The 20,969-nt window shown below is 34.4% G+C and overlaps 3 protein-coding genes across 4 annotated transcripts; 2 read left to right on the top strand and 1 right to left on the bottom strand.

Moving 5' to 3' along the window:
- Positions 1–836: 836 nt before the first annotated feature.
- On the top strand, positions 837–3,558 carry LOC131637702 (uncharacterized). 2 transcript variants are annotated; one of them, XM_058908307.1, is made up of 3 exons: positions 837–1,155; positions 2,018–2,394; positions 2,503–3,558. In XM_058908307.1, the coding sequence occupies exons 2-3, from the start codon at positions 2,048–2,050 to the stop codon at positions 3,155–3,157; spliced, it is 1,002 nt and encodes a 333-aa protein (XP_058764290.1). In that variant the 5' UTR covers positions 837–1,155; positions 2,018–2,047; the 3' UTR covers positions 3,158–3,558. The 2 variants fall into 2 exon arrangements, with proteins under 2 accessions (XP_058764290.1, XP_058764289.1); XM_058908306.1 differs by having other exon boundaries at positions 2,012–2,394.
- Positions 3,559–5,389: 1,831 nt separating this feature from the next.
- LOC131637707 (ycf20-like protein) lies at positions 5,390–7,488 on the top strand. Its single transcript, XM_058908310.1, has 3 exons — positions 5,390–5,597; positions 6,082–6,288; positions 6,383–7,488. Exons 2-3 carry the CDS (start codon positions 6,119–6,121, stop codon positions 6,771–6,773), a joined length of 561 nt encoding a protein of 186 aa, XP_058764293.1. The 5' UTR covers positions 5,390–5,597; positions 6,082–6,118; the 3' UTR covers positions 6,774–7,488.
- A 325-nt stretch (positions 7,489–7,813) lies between these two features.
- Positions 7,814–11,175, bottom strand: LOC131637705 (uncharacterized). The gene is made up of 3 exons (XM_058908309.1): positions 9,350–11,175; positions 8,290–8,479; positions 7,814–8,189 (listed from the first exon to the last, which is right to left on the bottom strand). Exons 1-3 carry the CDS (start codon positions 10,997–10,999, stop codon positions 8,062–8,064), a joined length of 1,968 nt encoding a protein of 655 aa, XP_058764292.1. The 5' UTR covers positions 11,000–11,175; the 3' UTR covers positions 7,814–8,061.
- Positions 11,176–20,969: the final 9,794 nt, after the last annotated feature.

Raw genomic sequence — 20,969 nt, 5'->3', positions numbered from 1 at the left:
ATATGCCTTCATTTCATTTGGTTAATAAATATTTGAATTTTATAAAAAAAATAATAATAATAAAAAACTATTTAGCCACATAGAAATATCAATAGGAGCATGAGTTCGAACCCGCAACATCACACTTATTCACCTTTAAAGGATGAGTTTCAGTAACTAGACTATTTAAAAATAATTAATCTTAAATTTTAAATAAAATATGCACTATATGTTGAGAGAGTTTCATATATCACTAATAATATTTATCACTTTTTTTATAAAAAAATACATGTAATAATTTTATCCATTTTTTAAAATAATTTATCTATAAATAATTTTTGACATATTTTTAACAAAATTTAAAATACAATGAAAGAGATATCAAATCACCATTAAGATCTTGAATTTGTATAAGAAAAACAAAGTTTTGATCAAATATGATACATTTAAAATGTCTATTATACTATTATTATTATTATTAATAATAATAATAATAATAATAATAATAATAATAATAATAATAATTTCAATTTAATGCAATAATTAATACAATATTTTTTTTAAATTTCTTACAACTTTGTTTTTGACAAATACAACTAACTATATGTTAAAAATACATAACATATATTTCTTTTTTCTTTTGGTATTTTGATGAACTAATTTTAACAAAGAAGATAACATAATTGTTATTATTTTAATCCAATATAAATATTATATATTTTTAAATTTCTTAGCTCTCAATTGTAAAAAACCATTTTAAAATCCAACTGTAAAGGTGTGAACCATGTTAAAATTTCTTTCCCTTTTCCATAATGAAACCAAACAAAAGAGAATGGTAATATATTGAATTTTCTTTAACCTTTCTCTCCTCTCCCTTTCTTTCCTTCCACATTCCACAAAACACCCTTCAGATCTCCACCACTCCAAATTTCTTCACAAGAAAGAAAATCCTCATTCATAAACCCATTGCTTCTTCCTCAACATTACTCAAATTACACACCCTACAATTGCTTATTCTCTAATCAACAATAAACAATCACTCATCAATCATTAACAAAATCCAACAACAACAACAACATAGTCTACTGTCGCTGTCACCGGTGACTCTTGTCGGAGATTCTCTCTCTTTCATCGCATTCAACTGATTCCTTTCTCACTAGATCTACTCTCAAAAGGGTACAAATTTTTATGGCCCTTTTCGTGATTTATGTGCTTAATCTATTGAATGTATTGGATTTGTTTGGGTCCTATAGTTTTTGAGGTTTTTACTTGCTCATTGGTTTGATTATCCAACTGGGTCACTTTCTAATGTGCAAATTAGGTTTTTTTTGTACCATGTTATTGAATGATTCATGTTTCTTGTTACCAATGATGGAAATTTCAAATGGGGTTTGGTTTAATTTAACTATTTTGTAGTTTTATGAATGATGTTTCACTGTTTGAGAAAAAAATTTGATGCCTTTCAAATTAGGATTGTTTTTAGGGTATGTTTGGTTTAGCTTTTAGAAGAGGCAAAAACAATTCTAGAGGCGGGGAATTGGTTTTGGAATGATTTTGAGGTGTTTTGGTTCTTCTAAAGTATAATTGATTCTACCTCTAGAATTGATTCTACTTGAAATTAGCATTTGTAGCTTTTGAATATAATTGATTATGCGTCTAGAATTGATTCTACCTGAAGCTAGAATTTGTAGTTTATGAGTATAATTGATTCTGCCTTTAGAATCGATTCTACTTGAAACTAGAGTTTGTAGCCTTTGAAATTCACTGTTCAACTCACTTTATATTCAACTCACTATTGATCAGAATCAATTCAATGGGAATTGGGATTATTACAAGACGATATGAGCAATTGCTATTGTCAAATTGTGGTTATACCGGTGCTATATCGCAATGGATACGCTGATTAGTACAAAATATTGTTAAATATAGTAGCGTTGTACAAATTTGAACACATTGCTATTTTCTGCTATTCGTGATTGACAATACTGGTAATGGAAGGTTTGTTTAGTACTGATTTTGTTGTTTCTGCTAGATTCAGAAGGAGAGATTAAGTGAGGTTTTGTCATTGATGGCACTTTCAGTTTCTCGGACTATGTCGAAGGGCGTAGTGATGACAGTGCCTGTTCTGATTCTCACTGTTTCGGCGGCCGCTGTTTTTCTGTTCTTCTTGTTGTCGTCTCTCTCTTCTTGCTCATGCCCTTCACAACCTTCAGCCACCCCTGTCAACAATGCAATGAACTCTGATGTTGGTTTGTCCGAGTCTAGTACTGGTAACGGTTTGTTAGCAACAAGGAAGGAGGATGTTCAGTGGGTGAAAGATCAAATAGAAGCAAACGGACTTCATATGCAAGAAAATGTTCTCCGCAAGGGTATTAACCCTCGCACTAGGGTTCAACAACTCGAGGATCTTAGACAGTAAGACCCCTCTTCTTAACTTGTGTATCCATTTTTTTATGCGTGAATGTGTGAATGTATGACTTCTCTGTTGGATTACCTGATTATATTCTATCCTGTCAAGTGCAGATTTAAAGGCATATCGCATTACGAGGGAGCTGATTCAAATAATCACACAGCCTTTCCATGCCCCGGAGAACTTTTAGTTGAACAGCACCATAGTAACTATGGTGAACCATGGGCAGGTGGAAGGGATGTGTTCGAGTTTCTTGCTCAAACCGTTCAGCTCAAACCAAACTCACAGGTGCTGGAGATAGGCTGTGGCACACTTCGAGTCGGTTTGCATTTCATTCGATATTTAAATCCCGAACACTTTCACTGTCTTGAAAGGGACGAGCTTTCTCTGATGGCTGCATTTAGGTACGAGCTTCCCGCACAAGGCCTCTTACACAAACGGCCTTTGATAGTTAAGGGTGAAGACATGGATTTCAGTAAGTTCGGTTCCGGCATAACGTATGATTTGATTTACGCTAGTGCTGTATTTCTTCACATGCCTGATAAACTTGTATGGGTTGGAATGGAAAGATTAGCATCTAAATTGAAACCCTTCGATGGAAGAATCTTTGTATCACACAATATAAAGTTCTGTTCAAGGATGGGAGGAGACGAATGCACAAAGAAGCTTACGAGCTTAGGACTCGAGTATATTGGGAAGCACACACACGACAGTCTTCTGTTTAATCACTACGAGATATGGTTTGAATTTAGACGATCGAAAATTTAAGATCCCGATTGATTCTTCGAAAAAAACACGAGAAATTTTCAGCTTTGAATGACCTCAAGCTACCAAACTGCTTTGTTCATTGCAACATGTCATCATCAACTTAGTGAATTCTCGCTTCAATCATGTGAGTTGCCAGTTTTTCTACTCAGCAGTTCATCGATCTGTGCCAGAAAAGTGAGACGGGTCATTTGTAATTTCGATTGAGAATTCGACAAAGCGCTTAATAGATATACTTCTTATTATTGTCTATATGTAGATTATGATATGATTAGCTGTAGTTGGCAGTCATATCTTCATGCACCTGATTGCTGTTTCGACAATTATTACGCCGGATGCCATGAAACATGTGTGTGATACATTTAACTATATTTTTTAGATTATTTATTATATATTATTTCAAATTGGATATATACCTGCAAAGATACTTTCATGTCATAGTAGAACAATGTTTATAAGAGGGTTTAAGTGAGATATGATAATGTGTTTATAATCATGAATGAGCCATCTATTTATAGTAGTTACTAGTTAGTAAGCTCTTAGATGCTCATTGCTATTCTTCTCTAATTGGTTGGTCATTTAGTGCTTATTTTTAACTTTAGAGTCGTCGTGGATTGATCTGGATAGAGATTAGAGAGTTGCTTTTTTATACTAATAAATTCATTTATATGTTGAATCTGAACACTGATTGATAAGGTTTGTTATTCGTTACTGATTAGTCATGATTTTATAATGGCATTGAACAGAGGTTCTATATTGTCAGGACAAAGATTTTACAAGACCTTATTTAGTTATGATTCATGGCAAAATTTGTATTTTGTTTAGTTATGATTCATGGCAAAATTTGTATTTTGTGTGGTAGTTCGTTTTGCACGTTTTAAAGACGACTTTGCTTTTGTGATAAAGTTTTTTCTTTCTCAGTTTTTTAGTGATTTTAATCTTCACTCAAATGAGAGTTACGACTAGGTCAGAATAAGCATTTTTTGAATGTATCGATATTCGAGATCGGTGGAGAAACTCATTTAGATAGTTTTCAAATAAATAGGGATTAAGAGTTTTTTTTATCAAGTCTTGTGCTTTGAGATTTGATTTTATGTGTTTAATTTTATATTAAATATCAGTTTTAGTTATGATGCTACATGTTAGACCAGCGATGTTGTACGGGACAAAATGCTAGACAAAAAAGAATCAACCCGAAAATGAAATAAGTGTAGTAGAGATGAGGTCGTTACGTTTGATGTGTGGTAAGACTTGGCCCCCTTTCTATCGAAATCTGCTTGTTTACCTCAAATATTTCCTTAAGTTTTATTAGGACATCTCACACCTTTCTTGAGCATCGAAATTACAATTAACAGACCATTAGAATATGGACAAGGTACACTCTCTGTTGTGTTCCTTGACACAATGTATGAGGTTTCAGGTTCTCGTTGCTGCCGTAGGGGGTTCTCGGTCCAACTCCGCTTGTATCGAGAATTGTTTTTGTTCATGAATAACCTTATATTATTTATCTATAGACCGCTATCAATAAATCTCTGCGGAGATCGTTGGCTTCCTAGCCACCATTGAAAGAAGGGACATTCTTGATATCCATGTTTGAGAAGGGGGACAAGTTTGTATGAGGAATTATTTTCTTTTGTGGTTTAGTAGAGACTTATCTAGGGAAGAGGATGAGATGATTGTATCGTCATGTTGTGAGGCACGTTTCTCATAATTACTGTGACGAGAATATACAAGTTGACGATAGTTTCTGCTGCTGTTTGTGTTGACTGCCATTCTTTGTCGTAAAGTTACTATAAGTTCCACAATAAAATATGGTGAAAATGTTAAGTTAATTTCCACAAATAGCGTAAATGATCAGATTGGACATGAAGATATGAACATTCTTGATATATGTGACTCCCGAAGACGAGAGGGTGTGTCTGCAAACACTTTGATAATCATAATTGATTCTTGGAAAATAGTATTGGTTCTGATTACAAAATTGATTCCGACTACAGAATTGATTCTACTATAAAGTAGAATTTATAGTTTCTGAATTTAAACATAATTTTTACACTGAAATTTGTTATTTAACTCACTTTTACATCAATATATCTAAACATAAATCAACTCTACTAAATTCAATTTCATTAAAATCAATTTTTCGGAACTCAATTATAAAAATTCAATTAATCCAAACATACACTAATATATTTTGTAAATTGGCTACCTAAAATCAATCAAATCGTACATGACTTCTTATGAAAGGCCATCAATTCAACACACCCGCCGCACACTAGAGCCTCAACATCCGACACACAAAAACTCACTTCACAAACAGATGACTATGTTTTCCTTCGGAACAAACAACAACATGCACCCAACAAAGCTTTCGTTGAAACAACAACAAACCCAACAAACCAACAAACAACCCCTTTATTCTCCAACTTCCCACTAACACACTGTAAGCTTTCTTCTAACTTCACTTCTCACCCTTATCTTCATTTTTCCAAAACACCCTTTTCTGTTTCCATCTTGTTTCATTCTTTTCCGTTTCATTTCATTCTAAATTTCACTTTTTTATCATTTGGGTATCTTAATATGTTGTTTTTATTGATAATTGACATAACCCAGATTGGTTTCTTAAGTTTTATATATTTAGAGTCACAGAATTGTAACAAAATGTAGAGATGAGTAAAACAGATTTGAACATTTAAGGAACTGTTTGGTAGAAATTGAATTAGTTGTTATGTTATGTTTATTTGTTCTGCCATGAACTTGTGTAACCGCGAACAACTAAAATGCTCGGGCATTTTGTTTTAGCTCAGGCATTTTAGTTGTTTGCGGTTGCACTTGTACCACTTGTACCGTAGTCATTCTTAGCATCTGAGAGTATTGTGCATATTGTTGTTTTGTTTCTTATGTTATATATTATCTCCATTCTCTAGGAGTGAAGACTTAACATACGGTTTCCGACTTAGAACGATGTTATCCAATTGTATGACAAGTGCGAAAGTTGTATCCTCGCTTGATTATATAAGTTCAAGAGTTTCCGAAGCTGGTCTTGCTGCATTCTTTTACAAAACTGCATTCGGCCAGAAGCAATGCTGCTTCTCCTATAGTTTTGCTCAACCGGGTCTATTCGTCGGTTTCAAGTAAGTTAGTAGCAGTTTATGCTTATGATAATCTATCCTGCATAGTGTTGAATGAGAGAAGTTGAAACATTGAATCCTTTTTATTCCTTTTCAGGAAGATGAGTTGGTCGGTTAGAAGCAGCGTAAACGACGGAAGTTTTAGTCCGTCAAACGGAACTAATGGAAGGACGCGTATAATTAGAGTGATTCAAGAGTTTCGAACTAAATTAGGTTCTAAAATTGAGAAGGTAAAGAAAAACCTTCCCATGAAACTTCTTTTCTTCTTGGTTGGATTTTATTGCGCGACCGCGTTTTCCACGGTTATTGGACAAACTGGGGATTGGGATATTCTATCGGCTGGATTAGCCGTTGTTGTTGTGGAAGGGATTGGTGCTCTCATGTATAGGTCTTCTCTTCCTTTAGTTATCAAAGGGTTAATATCAGTGTTTAATTATTGGAAAGCTGGCCTTACGTTGGGACTTTTCTTGGATTCGTTCAAATATTAATTTGGTTTTTTATTAGTCGCAACGATATCTTACATGAAAAAAAAATTTCGCAATTGTTTTTCATTGCGTAGCATCTTTACACCGACCCTTTGGTTTTCCATCACAAGCTAGAAGAGAATCGTCAAGTTATGTAAGTACTGACACTTGACATTGAAGGCGTGTTTGGTGTTCGACACCTACAAGACACTGACACATGTGGTTACATTCATGGCATCAGATCCTTGCTAGCGGGATCCTAGGTGTTCTGACAAATTGGAACATAGAGAGGTTCACTTTTATGTTAAGTTGCTTGCATGAATCAAATGGATTTGGTGAAACTACATAACCTTTGCAGTCTTCCATAGGATGGAAATACAAACAGATGTCAGACGGCTGAGCTAGTTCGACTGGAATTGTGCAATTCAGATCAAATACAAGTTCATATAAGTCAAGTTGGATCATCTTTATTGCAAGAAGTACAGCATTTATTAACAATACACTAGATACTTGTCTTCCAGGTTCTGAGAAGAACAACAACATATAATTTTATTTGTTTATTCATTTATTTGTTTGTTTGTTGATCAGTACAAGGTTTGTGGATCTTCTGAATAGTTGTCCATCATGTTTGTGCAGAAAGGATACTTAGCCTCTTTGATTATTGAAATTCTTATTAATGAAAACATGGATTGCAAATTTCCTCAAACTGGAATCTCAAGATTTATTTTGTGGCCTTAATCTCCTTCACCATCCTCTCAGAATAAGAAAATCATTTTGAAATCCAACACTAATAATGTTGCATGTTATGTTAAGCAATTAGCACTAGAAACAATTGATAATGTGTGCTAATTAATATTCCAACATGTTGCAATCACTTGGATGATTGGGCCAACACATTAATAAGGTTAACTTTGTAAAAGTGTAATGTGTTATAAATTATTACCAACATCAACCACAAATAACAATTATCTTTTTGTTATAAATTATATCATGAATAATCTGAGATTTGAACGGAAAGAGAAGAAACAGGCTTCACGTTTATTGAGAAACATGGTAGAAAAGAATTAAATCTAAATGCTGACTGATCAAACTAAAGTATAACTGATCTCAAACTATACAGAAGTTATGGTTTTCCATGTATACATCATTACATTTGTTATTCCTTTAACTATGATTACAGATCAAAATTTATTACTAAACGTATGAATGTGTGTGCGCGCAAAATTTTATCTATGCGGAGGAATCTCATATACAAAGGTGTTGTCACAATCTAAAAGTGTTTATGGAGAGAGATCATTGGCATTATATGATATTACGCAACATCTTCAGGCCCTGGATAGGCTGGTAAGCTCATTATACGCTTGTCCACGACAGGACTTCCAACAGTAAAATGATACAGGCTTTGGAAGGTTGACCCTTTTAACCCAAGTAACTGATGCACTGCAAAACAACACAAGATTTTTTTTTTATTACTAAACTAATTCCAGAATACAAGGGAAAAACTAGACGGAAAGTAAATGGTGAGGAAAAACTATCATACCAGGGTCATCAAAGAAGCAGCCAATTCCAGTCGCCGAGATTCCAACTGCATGAGCTTCAAGGTACAACACCTGTCCAAGAACTCCAGTTTCCCAAAATAAGCGCGGATACATCCAAACGTTCTTCTCACGCAAAGTAGGTTCCATACGTGCCAGCATACCAAGGCTAAAACAACCATCACTTGCAATGTCCTGTCATATTTTAAACATGGGATAAAATAAGTTAGAAATAAGACTGCTATGTAGAGAATGGAGCAAAGTCATTTTACATTACAGACATAGTTGTCAATCGCGGAATATGGAAAATAGTTGTTTGATCAAATTCCACCATGCAACAATGCTATAGCGCAAATGCAGTCAAGCACAAGATTTTAAGTAGGATCGGCCGGCTTATGAAAGATAGTAAAACTCGGATCGTTAGCACGGCACGTAAGATCCAACGAAGTGAAAAAGAGTATGTTCATACATATATACACACACATACGCAAAAACACGAAAATCATAATACAAGCCCCAAAAAAAGACCCGGTATGTTTTTTTATGATCTTGCTTCAAAAAGCATGATTTTGACCAGTCGGCAATGAAAACGATCTCTCTCTAATCGTAGCACTCTCAGGCATCCTTAGCACGTAAGAAAGATCTCACAATTTTACGATCCAACACTCGATCTTGACTACACTGTATAGTGCTGCTTTTTGAAAACATTTGTATAAATAGCGTTAGCGTATAACACAACAATAAAATTTGTTCAAACTCCGCTACTCCAGCACCCCTATTTAGCAACATTGGTTAGTGATACTAATTGACCAAAAAAAATCACAAACCCCAATAATTTCTATCCTTCAAAGTCAAAACGAATCGCTCTCGAGAATTTAGGATAATACAAGCAAGAAAATAATAGCCTTTTGATACCTTCATTCAAATTCCATACTTTGATGTTATTAAGATCAAACAACAGCTTATTCACTAGTTTACTAGTAAGTTACATAGACTTTAACAAACTCCACAATGAAATGCAAAACTTTTAAAAGGCATGCATACAATCACCGCAAATTTGCATACCTGGTGGCACGAAAGCTGCTTAGCAAGCCGCCGACAATCCGACCTAAGGAGTTCATATAGAGGAAGCTCATCAGGACAACCTTCCGGTTTGGTCCAGACAAAGTCAGGATTCATAGCTTTCTTCAACTCAGCAAAATGATCCTCATTCCTCACAAGGAAATACAATCCCTGAGGTAACCCCACCACTCTATGAACAAACAAAGCAGCATGAACCTCAGCATCCCAAGGAAGCGCTCGGAACGGCAAAGAGAGTTGTTTCCCTTGCTTCTTTCCAACTTCTGAACCAGAAGGAAGACAATGTGACAAAATCTGATAAAATGTATCCCTCTCCATTGCCGTCACTCCATCCATATCAACCGCACTTCTCCGCTTCCTAACAACTTCCCTAACAGTTAAACCCTTGTAAACACTTTCACTTTTGGTCTCACTACAAATTCCACTCCTTTGAAATGGATCAACCAAAAACCTATCTCCTAAAGTCAAACTCTTTTTAACAACTTCAGAAGTTCTATAAATAATATCCCAACAAACATGTTCTTTACTAAGCGAATTAGGTTTCCCTTTCCACTCCAACTTCGAAAACTCCAACATAGCATCACTCAATTCTCTATAATCCAAATCAAAACCGCTAACCCCGCTCGGAAAAACAAGCATTACACAATCAGGATGCTCAAACTCAATCTCAGGAATCTTACCTTTAACCGCACGCGAAGGCGTTTCGAATTCCGGAAAAACATGAACTCCCATAAGAAACTTCATCTCTTCAAACCCTAATGAATCCAAAAGCTTCACATCCCAACCAAGCCCAGCAGCAGCCATTGAAACAGCACCAATAGCATGACCAACATCATGGTTACAGTACCTAAAACCACGTTCACCATACTTCCAAGACTCACGCCAGAAAATGGAGGAAAATCCAACAAGGAAAGAATTGGGTGGAAAAAATTTAGGAAAAAACCCAGATGGGATTTGAGCTCTGAGTTCCAAAGAATGTTCCTTTGGAGCATAATGAGCAACAAAAGGTGTATCAGAGAGTGATTCAATTGAAGGTGCAATGATATATGCTTCAGTTGGATGTAAATTACCACTACTAGGGTTTACCCTAAGCGACCAAGTTGAAAAGCTTGTACTTTTCCAAGCTGAGAGGGCGAGAGAATCATAGAGGAACTGAGAAATGGTGGATTTGGAAATGGGTTTTGGAGATGGGAGGGAATTGAAGAGAGAAGAGTAAAGGGGTGATTGTTGTTGTTGTTGTTCTTGTTGAGGGGTGACATGGAGAAGAGGGAGAAGAGGGGAAGAGATGTATCTACGAAATGGGTTGGGTTGGTTGGCCCAATCAAGGCCATGAGGACCTCTTGCGTAGTTGTTGAAATTGTGTTTGGTTTGGTTGTGGTATTTGATAACATGGGAGAGTTTGTGTTGTTGTTCTTGTTCAATGTTTGTGATTTGAGGTTGTTGTTGTTGTGTAGGATTGTTAGAAGAGGAAGAGAAAGATGACATGGATTGTGATTTGGTTATGATAGGAGAAAAGTGATTGTTGTTGAAAGAGGTTGTTGTTGGGAGGAAATGGAAGAACGGAAATTGGTTGCAATTGCGGAGAGGGAGAGAAGAAGATGATGGCATGTTATAGATGGTTAGAGTTAGACACATAGTTTGTGTTTCTTGTATGATTTTGGAATGGAAAATTGATGCTTTGAATTGAACTCGTGTGTTTCCATGGACAAGGGATTGGATTCTTCTAGTTGGGTCTAGAAAATGCCAAGGTTTTCTTTTGAGGAAGAGAGGATACAAACAAATCACAACCAAATGGAAATCTTTAGAACATTTTACACAACATGATTAGCAACTTTCCACAAGATATTTTGAGCATCAAAACGCGAGGATTAAGTGAGTTTTGGCCATGCGAAGTTACACATTTGACATGATATTAGGTTCACACGAATTCACTCAAATTGGATCCAATTCACACGCTTAAACCATTGTTTTAAAAATCGGATCGGTCGGTCGGACCGATCGAACCGGGAACCGGCCAGGTAATCGGTCTGATTTAATAGCCAGATCGGGAATGTCATTAAACCGGTGTGAACCGGTGTAAACCGCTAAAACCGGAAAAATCGACGGTTTTTGTGAACCGATAGTTTAAATGCATTTTTTTATTTTAAAAAATTAAAACAATGTCATTTTGACTATTTTAATTAAAAATTAAAATAAAAAATAAAATAAATAAAAAAGATAGTTGTATATGCGGTTGATTTTGTTACGGATGATTTTGATATTGAAGAAGGAGATTCCAACATTAAAACAATTTTTCTTTTATTGAAATTAAACTTAGTAGACAATATAATTATTTTTGTTATAAATTTTTCAATTAAATTATGTTGCGATTAAACTTTTGTTTATATTTTATAATTATGTACTATTTGATTGTGTGTGATATCTATGTATAAATTTGAATTTAAATTATGAACTTGTGGATTTTTTTATAATATGATGTTTTCAAAAAATTTAAGTACTAGTTATATTTTGTAGGGACTGAATCATCCTGTTCGACAGATTTTATACCTATATAATTTTGTTATAACGACCGGTCTACTCAACCGAGTTATCCGGTTTAACCCGGTTTAGTCATGCGGTTCGACCAGTGACCCAGTGGTTCGACCAATAAACCAGTGACCCAGTACCCTTACCGGTTTGATTTTCGGTCCGATTTTTAAAACACTGGCTTAAGCATTCCATAAATTTCCTTATAAATAGAGGATCATTCTCCTCTTATTCCCCAAGCTTTTGATAGCCAAAATATTCCTGCTAAGCTCTCATTCGAACTTTTAAGCTTGTAATTCAATTTTTCATTTCCAGACCCTAATCACTCGAATTCTCCATTCACTTAGCTTCCTTGAACTTCATTGAAGCTAACTAGATCATTAGCAAGCCAAATTGTGCCTCAACTAAATAAATGTTTCGTAAGAATATGGTTGAGATCGTCTTGATGAGACGAGTCCAAAGATACCATTAACATTTGATTTGGTTACGTTTTGAATGCCTTCGTATTTCCTGCAGATTCCCTTTAAAATCTTTGGTTGTGTCATCTTCAACCAATGAGAAAGTGCCATTTGAAATAATTCCATTGGTTAAACTTTGATTTGCTTTGTGTGCGTGTTTTGACCGAGGTTCACCATGAGCGTGTGTCTTAGAGCCGTTAGATTTGCCAGGTAAATTAATGAGCTCTAAATCCAATGCCTCATACATTTTCTGATTTTATTTTATTTTCTTTTATTCCATTTAATTTCAAAAATTCATAACTCCTTTGTTTTTTATCCAAAAATTATGAAAAAAATACCAAAAATACTTTGAATTATTTTTTATTTTACGAATATTTTCCATATTTTTATTTTATCATTTGATTTTTTAAATATTTTCTCCCATTTTCTTCATGTTTTAATTAGTTTTAAAATGTTTTTAAGTGTCTTAAAATTCTGGAAAAATTTAGAAATGATACTATGATGGTCCTTGATCTATGGTGATCTTTGGTTTGAATTTGTTTTATGTTTAGATGTGTGATTGGATTTTAAGCTTTTATTTTCATTTTAAAATGTCATTTAAAATTGTTTTAAATCCCTTTTTGACTTGAGGCTTGATGATCCTTTTTGGTGAAGGTTTTTTTTTTATTTGATTCTCACTCTCTTCGTCTCCTTTCTTTTGTCTCATGGGTGCAAGTCTTGATGAATACATTGTGTGGAGGTTATGATTTTACCATTCCTATAATGAATTATCAAGATGAAGTCCCATAAAGACTAAAAGAAATTCATCCAGACTTGTGGTTTTGTGGTTGATCTACTTCCCTCCCTCTTCATCTCAATCTCATTCTTCATTTTACTTTTGATCAATTGGACTTATAGATTCATCTGATTCAATTAGGGTTGGATTGGTATTGATGAACTTTCATCATTTCAAATATGCTTTAAGGTGATCATGAGATCATTTTGAATACTTTGCATTGATGATAAGCTTGTCCTAAGTACTAAGAAGACTTTGATTGATGTAATGTTCTTATTAAGCTCCTTGACTTTGTCTTGACCATCTTATTTATTCTTTTTACATGTGTTGCAATTTTTTGGAGACTGATCTTCTATATCATTTCTCTAACTTGTTCTTAAACACATTAATTTCTATTGACCGACCTCATATAGGTGCAACTTCTACATAAGTTCACTTACGATTGCTTAATAAAGCGCTAAATTTGCCTCTAATCAAATTACTAACATTAATACTAATCATTGACCATATAATCGGGCTAACTTTTACTTAAATGCAATTTATTATTTCGCACTTTATTTTTCTGATCTTTATTTTTATTACCATTTACCATTCATTGTATTTTAATTTTATGCCTTTTCTTTTTGCTCACTTGAGCGCTTATTTTCCCTTTGCTCATTTGAGCCTTTGCTTTGTTCTTGCTTATGACAAAAAACACTTGATAAAGAGAAAACCTTAAAAGACTTAATTGTGAACTATGGACTATGGTTACTATCCTGAGCTCAAGGAATTGGACCTCTAGACTTAGAATTAGGACCTTGACCTTGGAACCTTCATCTGAGACCTTTTGACCTTGTGTCATCTTGTTGCTATTTTTTCTTTGAAGTCCTTGGAGTTTACTCCAAGGCATTGGGAAATTTTTCTGTATGCAGGTGTTTCATTGAATTAAAAGCTTTGAGTGCTTATCTGAGGCAATTTGATCTGAGGCAAAACCAAAATTCTTGAGACAATGCTTAAAATGGGAATATTATCTTGGAACCCTGGCCATTTGTTCAAGTATTTTTATTGCTATGATTTGAGGATAATCCAAAGGAAAGTAATGCTTATGTTGACTTCATGTCAAGTGTTGGCTTCTTGCTGGTCACATGGTTCTTGTTCTTAACTTTTACTTTTATGCTTTAGGATAGTCTCTTAATCTCCCCCTTCTTAAATTTTCAAAATCTTCCCCCTTTTTCAAAATCTTCTTTCTTTTCATGACTTCACTCAAAACCCTTTTGCCATTTGGATTTTCTTTTTTAAAATCTTTTTCAAAAGATTAGGCATGAGTAATTATTATAGTTGAGATGTAATTATCCTATCTTCATGATATTGATTGATACAGTGTTGATTCTTTTCCACTTGAAAGAGCTAGTGGCATATTTGTTGATTTCTATCCAAGCTGGAGCCCTTGTTTCACCTGTGATGCAAAGATCCATCTGTTCTCATGTTCATGACCGGTGTTGAGTTTTCTCTCCTAAGATGACAAAGTGTCTCTTCATTTTAAAATAAACCATCATGTTTTCTTTTTTAGCAGAACTACAAATGCTCTGACTTCTCTCCATTGCACAAAGGAGGTATGTAGGCACAAGATGAAATGTCTTGCCGAGCATAACTAAAAACCACAAACTTATATATGCTTTGGTACAAGTCCCTTTTAGGTATTGGCAATGATGTTGGTTGTTGCATATGTACATAATGTTGCATCTTAGTTTGAATTTGGAAATGTTGTTGTTACATATGTAAAATGTAAGTTTTTAAAGTTGTAGCTATGAGTAATTTTAAAAGCTACAATACTGCAAATTTACATTCTGTTACATATGTACAAGAGAAGTTTTAAAAGCTACAACCATGAGTTTTAATGGAATTTTTACATTCAGTTTTGTTCATTTTCTCATTTCAAAGCTACAACCATGAATAATCTTACATTCTGTTTGCAGCCAGAGGACATACAAGTTCACCTTCTAGCAACAAACTACTTATGTAAGACCTTGACTGCTAGTGACACAAGCAATATGAATATTTGATATGTTGAGTTTGCTTGTAAAATATTTGAAGATTTAAAATATATGTAATATTAGATGGATGTGTTGTGACTGTTGCTAGGTTGATGAAAATGATATCCCTGTGCAAGAAACTTTTATTTACAGAGTAATATTAGATGGCTTTGTTGTGACTGTTTCCAGGTTGATGAAAATGATATCCCTATGCAAGAAACTTTTATGAGTATGAAACATTGAAACAATTATTAACAATACTTATTTTTATGTAGCTTAAAACATTTACAATGCAAGAAAGTTTACTTACAAATTTTGTTATAATAAAAGTAAGAATCATGTAACCGAACAAACCGATCTTTATTAACCGATAAACCCGAATCCGAGCTAACCGAGATACAAATCAGTCAAAATTGGGCCTAACAACTAGACCCATGGCTTGGGCTGGTTTGACATTTTTGGGCCGGAGTTAAACCAAAACTGATCTTCATCATAATTTACATTACGATTTTGCGTGAAACTTTGTATAATTTAAATCATATTTCCCCAGTTTCAAAATGATTTTAGTTTAAGGTTTTTGCATACAAATTAAATAATGCAATAATACTGTCCTAAGACATTGCATTTTTACTAAATTAATTTTATTAATTTGTTGAAAGTAGTGTATATGATAATAATTAAATGACATAATTGAAAAAATAGCAATTATTTATATATTGAAAAGTGAGAATGATATTCATTTTGAAACAAATATTTTTTTTTTTATAAAATGACATTCATTATGAAAAAGAGGGAGTATCTTAAAAGGTATTCAAAATATCATCCAGAGGGAGTATCTTAAAATGTTAGTCTATAAAACCTACTTTATAACAAGTTTCTAGAAATTCCAGTGACGTCTTTGTTTGAAAGTTTTATGCAATTTTCAAGTTTTTGTTGCTTTTTGTATTATTTTTTAAAAAAAAATGTGTATTTTTTAAAGTTTTAAAAAATAAATCAATACATTTTATCTAGTAAAATTTCGAGAAATAATTTTCAGATATTTTTATGGTTTAATACCCTTTTTAGTCCCTTACCTCTACATCTGAGTCCATTTTAGTCCTCTTTCTTTATAAATGACCAATTTAACCCCTTATCTGTAAAAAGAGTACCACATTTATTCTTTCCGTTAGAAACGTTAGTCATTGTCCAATCTCATTGCCAAATGGTGCTAACGTGTTAGTACATTGCTGAGGTGGACGAAAAAAATTACAAAAACTCTTAAGACTTTGGATGTTTACATTTCATTTAATTTTTAACACATTTTAGAAAACTCTAGCGGAGTGAGAAGGGGAGGGATTGAAGCGTTATCCATACAATCTCGCTGAAGCCGAAGCTTTAGTCTAGGTTAGCATCTTTTATGTTGTTTCAATTCTAATGTTAGGAATTTCTAATTTAGGGTTTATTTCTAATTTAGGGTTTTCATGTTTTTCGATTCTTCTGTCAATAATGCATATTCTATGATTGTTGTATTTTTGTCCCTTTTAATATTTAGGGTTTTCATCTAATTTAGGGTTTTGTAATTTAGGTATTTCGATTTTAGGGTTAGCATCTTCTACGATTGTGGTGTTTTTGACCCTTTTGATAAGTTATTGTTTTTGTTTGACTTAGGTAGTAATGGATGAGTATTTATGTCTGAATATTCATCATAGTGGTGAGTTTATAGATAGTGAAAAAACTCTGTATGAAGGGGGGAAATGCAATGAACTGAAAATAGATGTTGATAGGTGGATCTACTTCTAGTTGGTTGGTATACTGAAGGATTTAGGTTATACTACAATCGAAACCATATACTATAATGACCCCACTTTTGGTATGTTGGTGCTTAATGATGTCAAAGGTGTTGTAGAGATAGCTGACCTTTGTAGGGTTCACTTGGGTGTTGATGTCTATATAGGACATTCCCTATCCCAACTAGAGTATGTTGATAGTTCTTTAGACCAAGATATAAATATGGAGGAGGAAGATATAATTCTCGAGGACAATGATACAGAGGACATGCTTGCAAATATTTATGAAGAAGTAATTAGGGATGATGAGCAAGCTGATGAGGGATTGAATAATAGTGTTAAGGGTCTTAATGATAAAGGTGAGGGTCTGAATGTTAGTGGTCAGGGTCCTATTGAAGGTGATGTGGGCCTGAATATTGGTGTTGAGGGTATTAATGTTGTTGGTGGAGGTGAGGGTCTTAATGTTGGTTGTCAGGGTCCTATTGAAGTTGAGGTGCATAATGGTAATGATGCTCTTAATGATGAAGGTGAGGTGCATAATGGGAAAGATATTATTAACGGGAAAGATACAAGCTCTAATGACAGTGATGATAAGACTTATAATTATGATAGTGCCTTGTAAGTTATTTTTGATGATTCTGATATGAGTGAAGATTATGATGAATAACCACTTGACAATCTACTTGGATATGAGGGAAATCAAGAGAGGACTAGCAAAAAGAAGAAACAAAAATGAGAAGATGACAATGGAGATGAGATGGGCAGTGCTAATGGAAGTGAGGAGTTAGAAAATGGATGTGAAAGGGATGGTACTGATGGGGGGACATCCAAGAAGAAGTATCCAATATTCAAGTTAATGAAAGATATGTCAAATTATAAATGGGAGTTGGGAACTTTTTTTACTTCAAGAAGTGAGTTCAAGGAAACAATACAAACATATATTTTCTAATCAGGTAGAAATCTAAAGTTTAGAAAAAATGACAAACAAAGGGTTAGGTTGGTATGTAAGGAAGGTTGTCAATGGGAAGCTTATTGTGGCAATGTGCCAAATTAGGAGACTTGACAACTTAGGAAACTAATTGATATCCATAATTATAGTAAAGAATACAATATGAAAATGATGAGTTCCAAATGGCTGAGTAAGAGGATAAAAAATTCAATAAAAAATAATCCAAAGATTAAAGAAAATTGAATGTTGGGGTTAATAAGACAAAGGAGATTAGGGCAAGATCTATAGCTAGGGATATGGTGGATGGTTCATTTTGAGGAGATTACACTAGAATTTATGATTATTGTCATGTAATGCTAAGGTCAATTCATGGCTCAACTGTAAAATTAAATGTCACACATGTGGAAGAAAGTGTTGATGATGCTAGGCCTTATTTCAAGAGATTGTATGTGTGTTATACTACTTGCAAAGAGAGTTTCAAGGTGTGTATGCATGTAATTGGTCTAGATGGATGCTTCTTAAAAGGTATTTGTGGAGGTAAAATTTTGGCAGCAATCAGGGTAGATCCTAATGACCAGATACTCCCAATAGCCTTTGTTGTTGCAAAGGGGAAAATAAAAGATAGATGGTCATGGTTTCTAGAGCTTCGCATTGCTGATTTGGGAGGTAGAGATGAATGCCTATCCTATACATTCATATTAGATCAACAAAAGGTATCAATGTGCTTTTGTATTTCACATTTGAAATTCTGGCGTAACAGATTCAAATGTTGTGAAAGATGTCGAGACATGTGATCTGTCAAAAACAATCAGCAAAGAATATACACAGAATTATGCCAAACTGAAAGATAAAAGACACTAGAAATTGTTAACCCAGTTCGGTGAAATCACACATACTCTGGGGGCATACCAAGCCAGGAATGAAGTCCACTATCAGCAGTATTAATTCGGAGTTAAACTAGTCACAAGCAACCCCTCACTTAATCCCTACCCAATGACCCTTCTACCTAGGTCCTCCCTAGATATGGAATATCCTATCCCAATTCCAATCACCGCAATGATGTTGTACAGTTCTCCAGTCCCAGGAGTTATAGCAACGACCTAATTTCCATCTCCTTCTAGTCCCAAATATCTAAAGGTTTGGAAGACATACTTCCATGACAATCCCTAGCCAAGAACCTTGACTATGACCACGAACCTGAAGTTACTTCAAAGCTTCCTCCAAGAACAATACTCCTCTTGCCTACAGGCTTCGAGGATCACATAGGTAACCTTCCCACAGGCCGGGAGGTTTACCTTGACAAACCCTAATGACTACATCTTTATGCTCGGTGGTTGTCTTCTTTTTATAGGTTACAAAGTCTTCTATTTATAACCTATACCCAACTGGATTTGAGCCTTCAATCACAGCAAATTTGCTCTTCCAATATAGCAGTAACTTCTGCTACAATCAAGGTCTTCAATCAAATCTTCCTACATTGTCTCCAATTATAGAAAGTCTCTATCTTCCCGAGTCCTCCAAATATTCTGATTGATTCTTCTGACCTTTCAATCATGTACCGCTTTATGTGATATGCATAATATTCAAAGAATATTCTGCATCTATTAAATCTTATTATCCAGCTCAGCAGGCACATGTCAATAGTTATTCCATAGGACATGTTATACCAGAACATGTTCCAACATCTCATAGGACATCCTCTTGTTGTACCTATTTTCTATTTACAAGAATTACATCCTATGACTATACATAGTTTAGCCAACATAAATGCCAATTACCAAATTCAGAGAATCAACAACATTTATTTCCTCATTATATGTCCAATATTAAACTGTTTGGATTTTTTTTACAGGATCTTCTTCCTACAATGGATGAACTACTTCCTAATGTAGAATAAAGGTTTTGTGTCAGGAACTTATATAACAATTTTAGAAAGAAGTTTCCTAGAAAGTTATTAAAGGAGATTATCTGGAAGGCTGCTAAATCAACTTATCCACAAGAATGGGAAAAGGAGATGAAAAAAATGAAAGAGATCAATCAGGATGCTTTCAAGCACATGATGCAAACACCATCCAAATTTTAGAGTAAATATTTTTTTCAAGACACAATCAAAATGTGACTCTGTTCTAAAACATATGTCTGGGGCATTCAATAGTGTGATTGTAGAGTCAAGGGCTAAGCCATTGGTGACTATGCTTGAGGAAATAAGGAGTTATGTAATGGAAAAATGGGCAGCTAATAAGACAAGATTCCCACATTTAAGTGATGGGGATGTCTTACCCAACATTAAGAAGAAGGTGGGGAGAACAAACACATATACAAACTACTGGATAGTAAGGTACATTATCAGTTGTGATTTTGATAGTAAGGTTCAATAATTATTATGAATTTTGTATATTATTTAATGTCATCTCTTTTGTTGTATGATGTCATCTGAGTTCATCTTTGAGGTTAGGCACATTGAGAATCAAGCTAACCAATTTTTTGTCAACTTAAAGGACCATGAATGTTCTTGTAGAAAATGGCAGCTGACAACTCTCCCTTATGTTCATTCTATTTCTGCATTGAAGAGTAGAAATTTGAATATTAATGACTAAACTTATCAAGTTGTATATCAAGGTACCAAGTTTTATCAAGTTGTATATCAAGGTACCAAGTTGAAATCAAGGTACCAAGTTGTATATCAACCAATCATTTATCATGTTAATGGAACCAACTTATGGATCAGAATAGAGTATCCAAATGTGCAGCCACCAGAATACAGAAAAATGCCACGAAGACCCAAGAAGAGGAGGAACCTTGAGTAGGGTGAAATTGATGGGACAGATCGAAAGACGAGAAAACGGGAATGGTACTTAAATGTAGCAGGTGCAGGAAAATTGGACACAATAAGTCAACATGTAAGAGGACACCGTTTATAAAGTCATCTCAGCAACCAACTCAAACCACTCAGGAAAGGGGTACACAGTCATCTGAGCCACCAACTCAACCCACTCAAGCAATGGGCTACATAATCGTCTCAGCCACTAACTCAAACCACTTATGCAAAGGCTACACAATCATCTCAGACACCAACTCAAACCACTCAGATAAAGGATATACAGTCATCTCATCCACCA

The sequence above is a fragment of the Vicia villosa genome, unplaced genomic scaffold (assembly GCF_029867415.1).
Source record: "Vicia villosa cultivar HV-30 ecotype Madison, WI unplaced genomic scaffold, Vvil1.0 ctg.002073F_1_1, whole genome shotgun sequence".
NCBI lineage: Eukaryota > Viridiplantae > Streptophyta > Magnoliopsida > Fabales > Fabaceae > Vicia > Vicia villosa.
The sequence above is the reverse complement of the archived record's forward strand: the minus strand, read 5'-3'. Positions and strand labels throughout refer to the sequence as shown.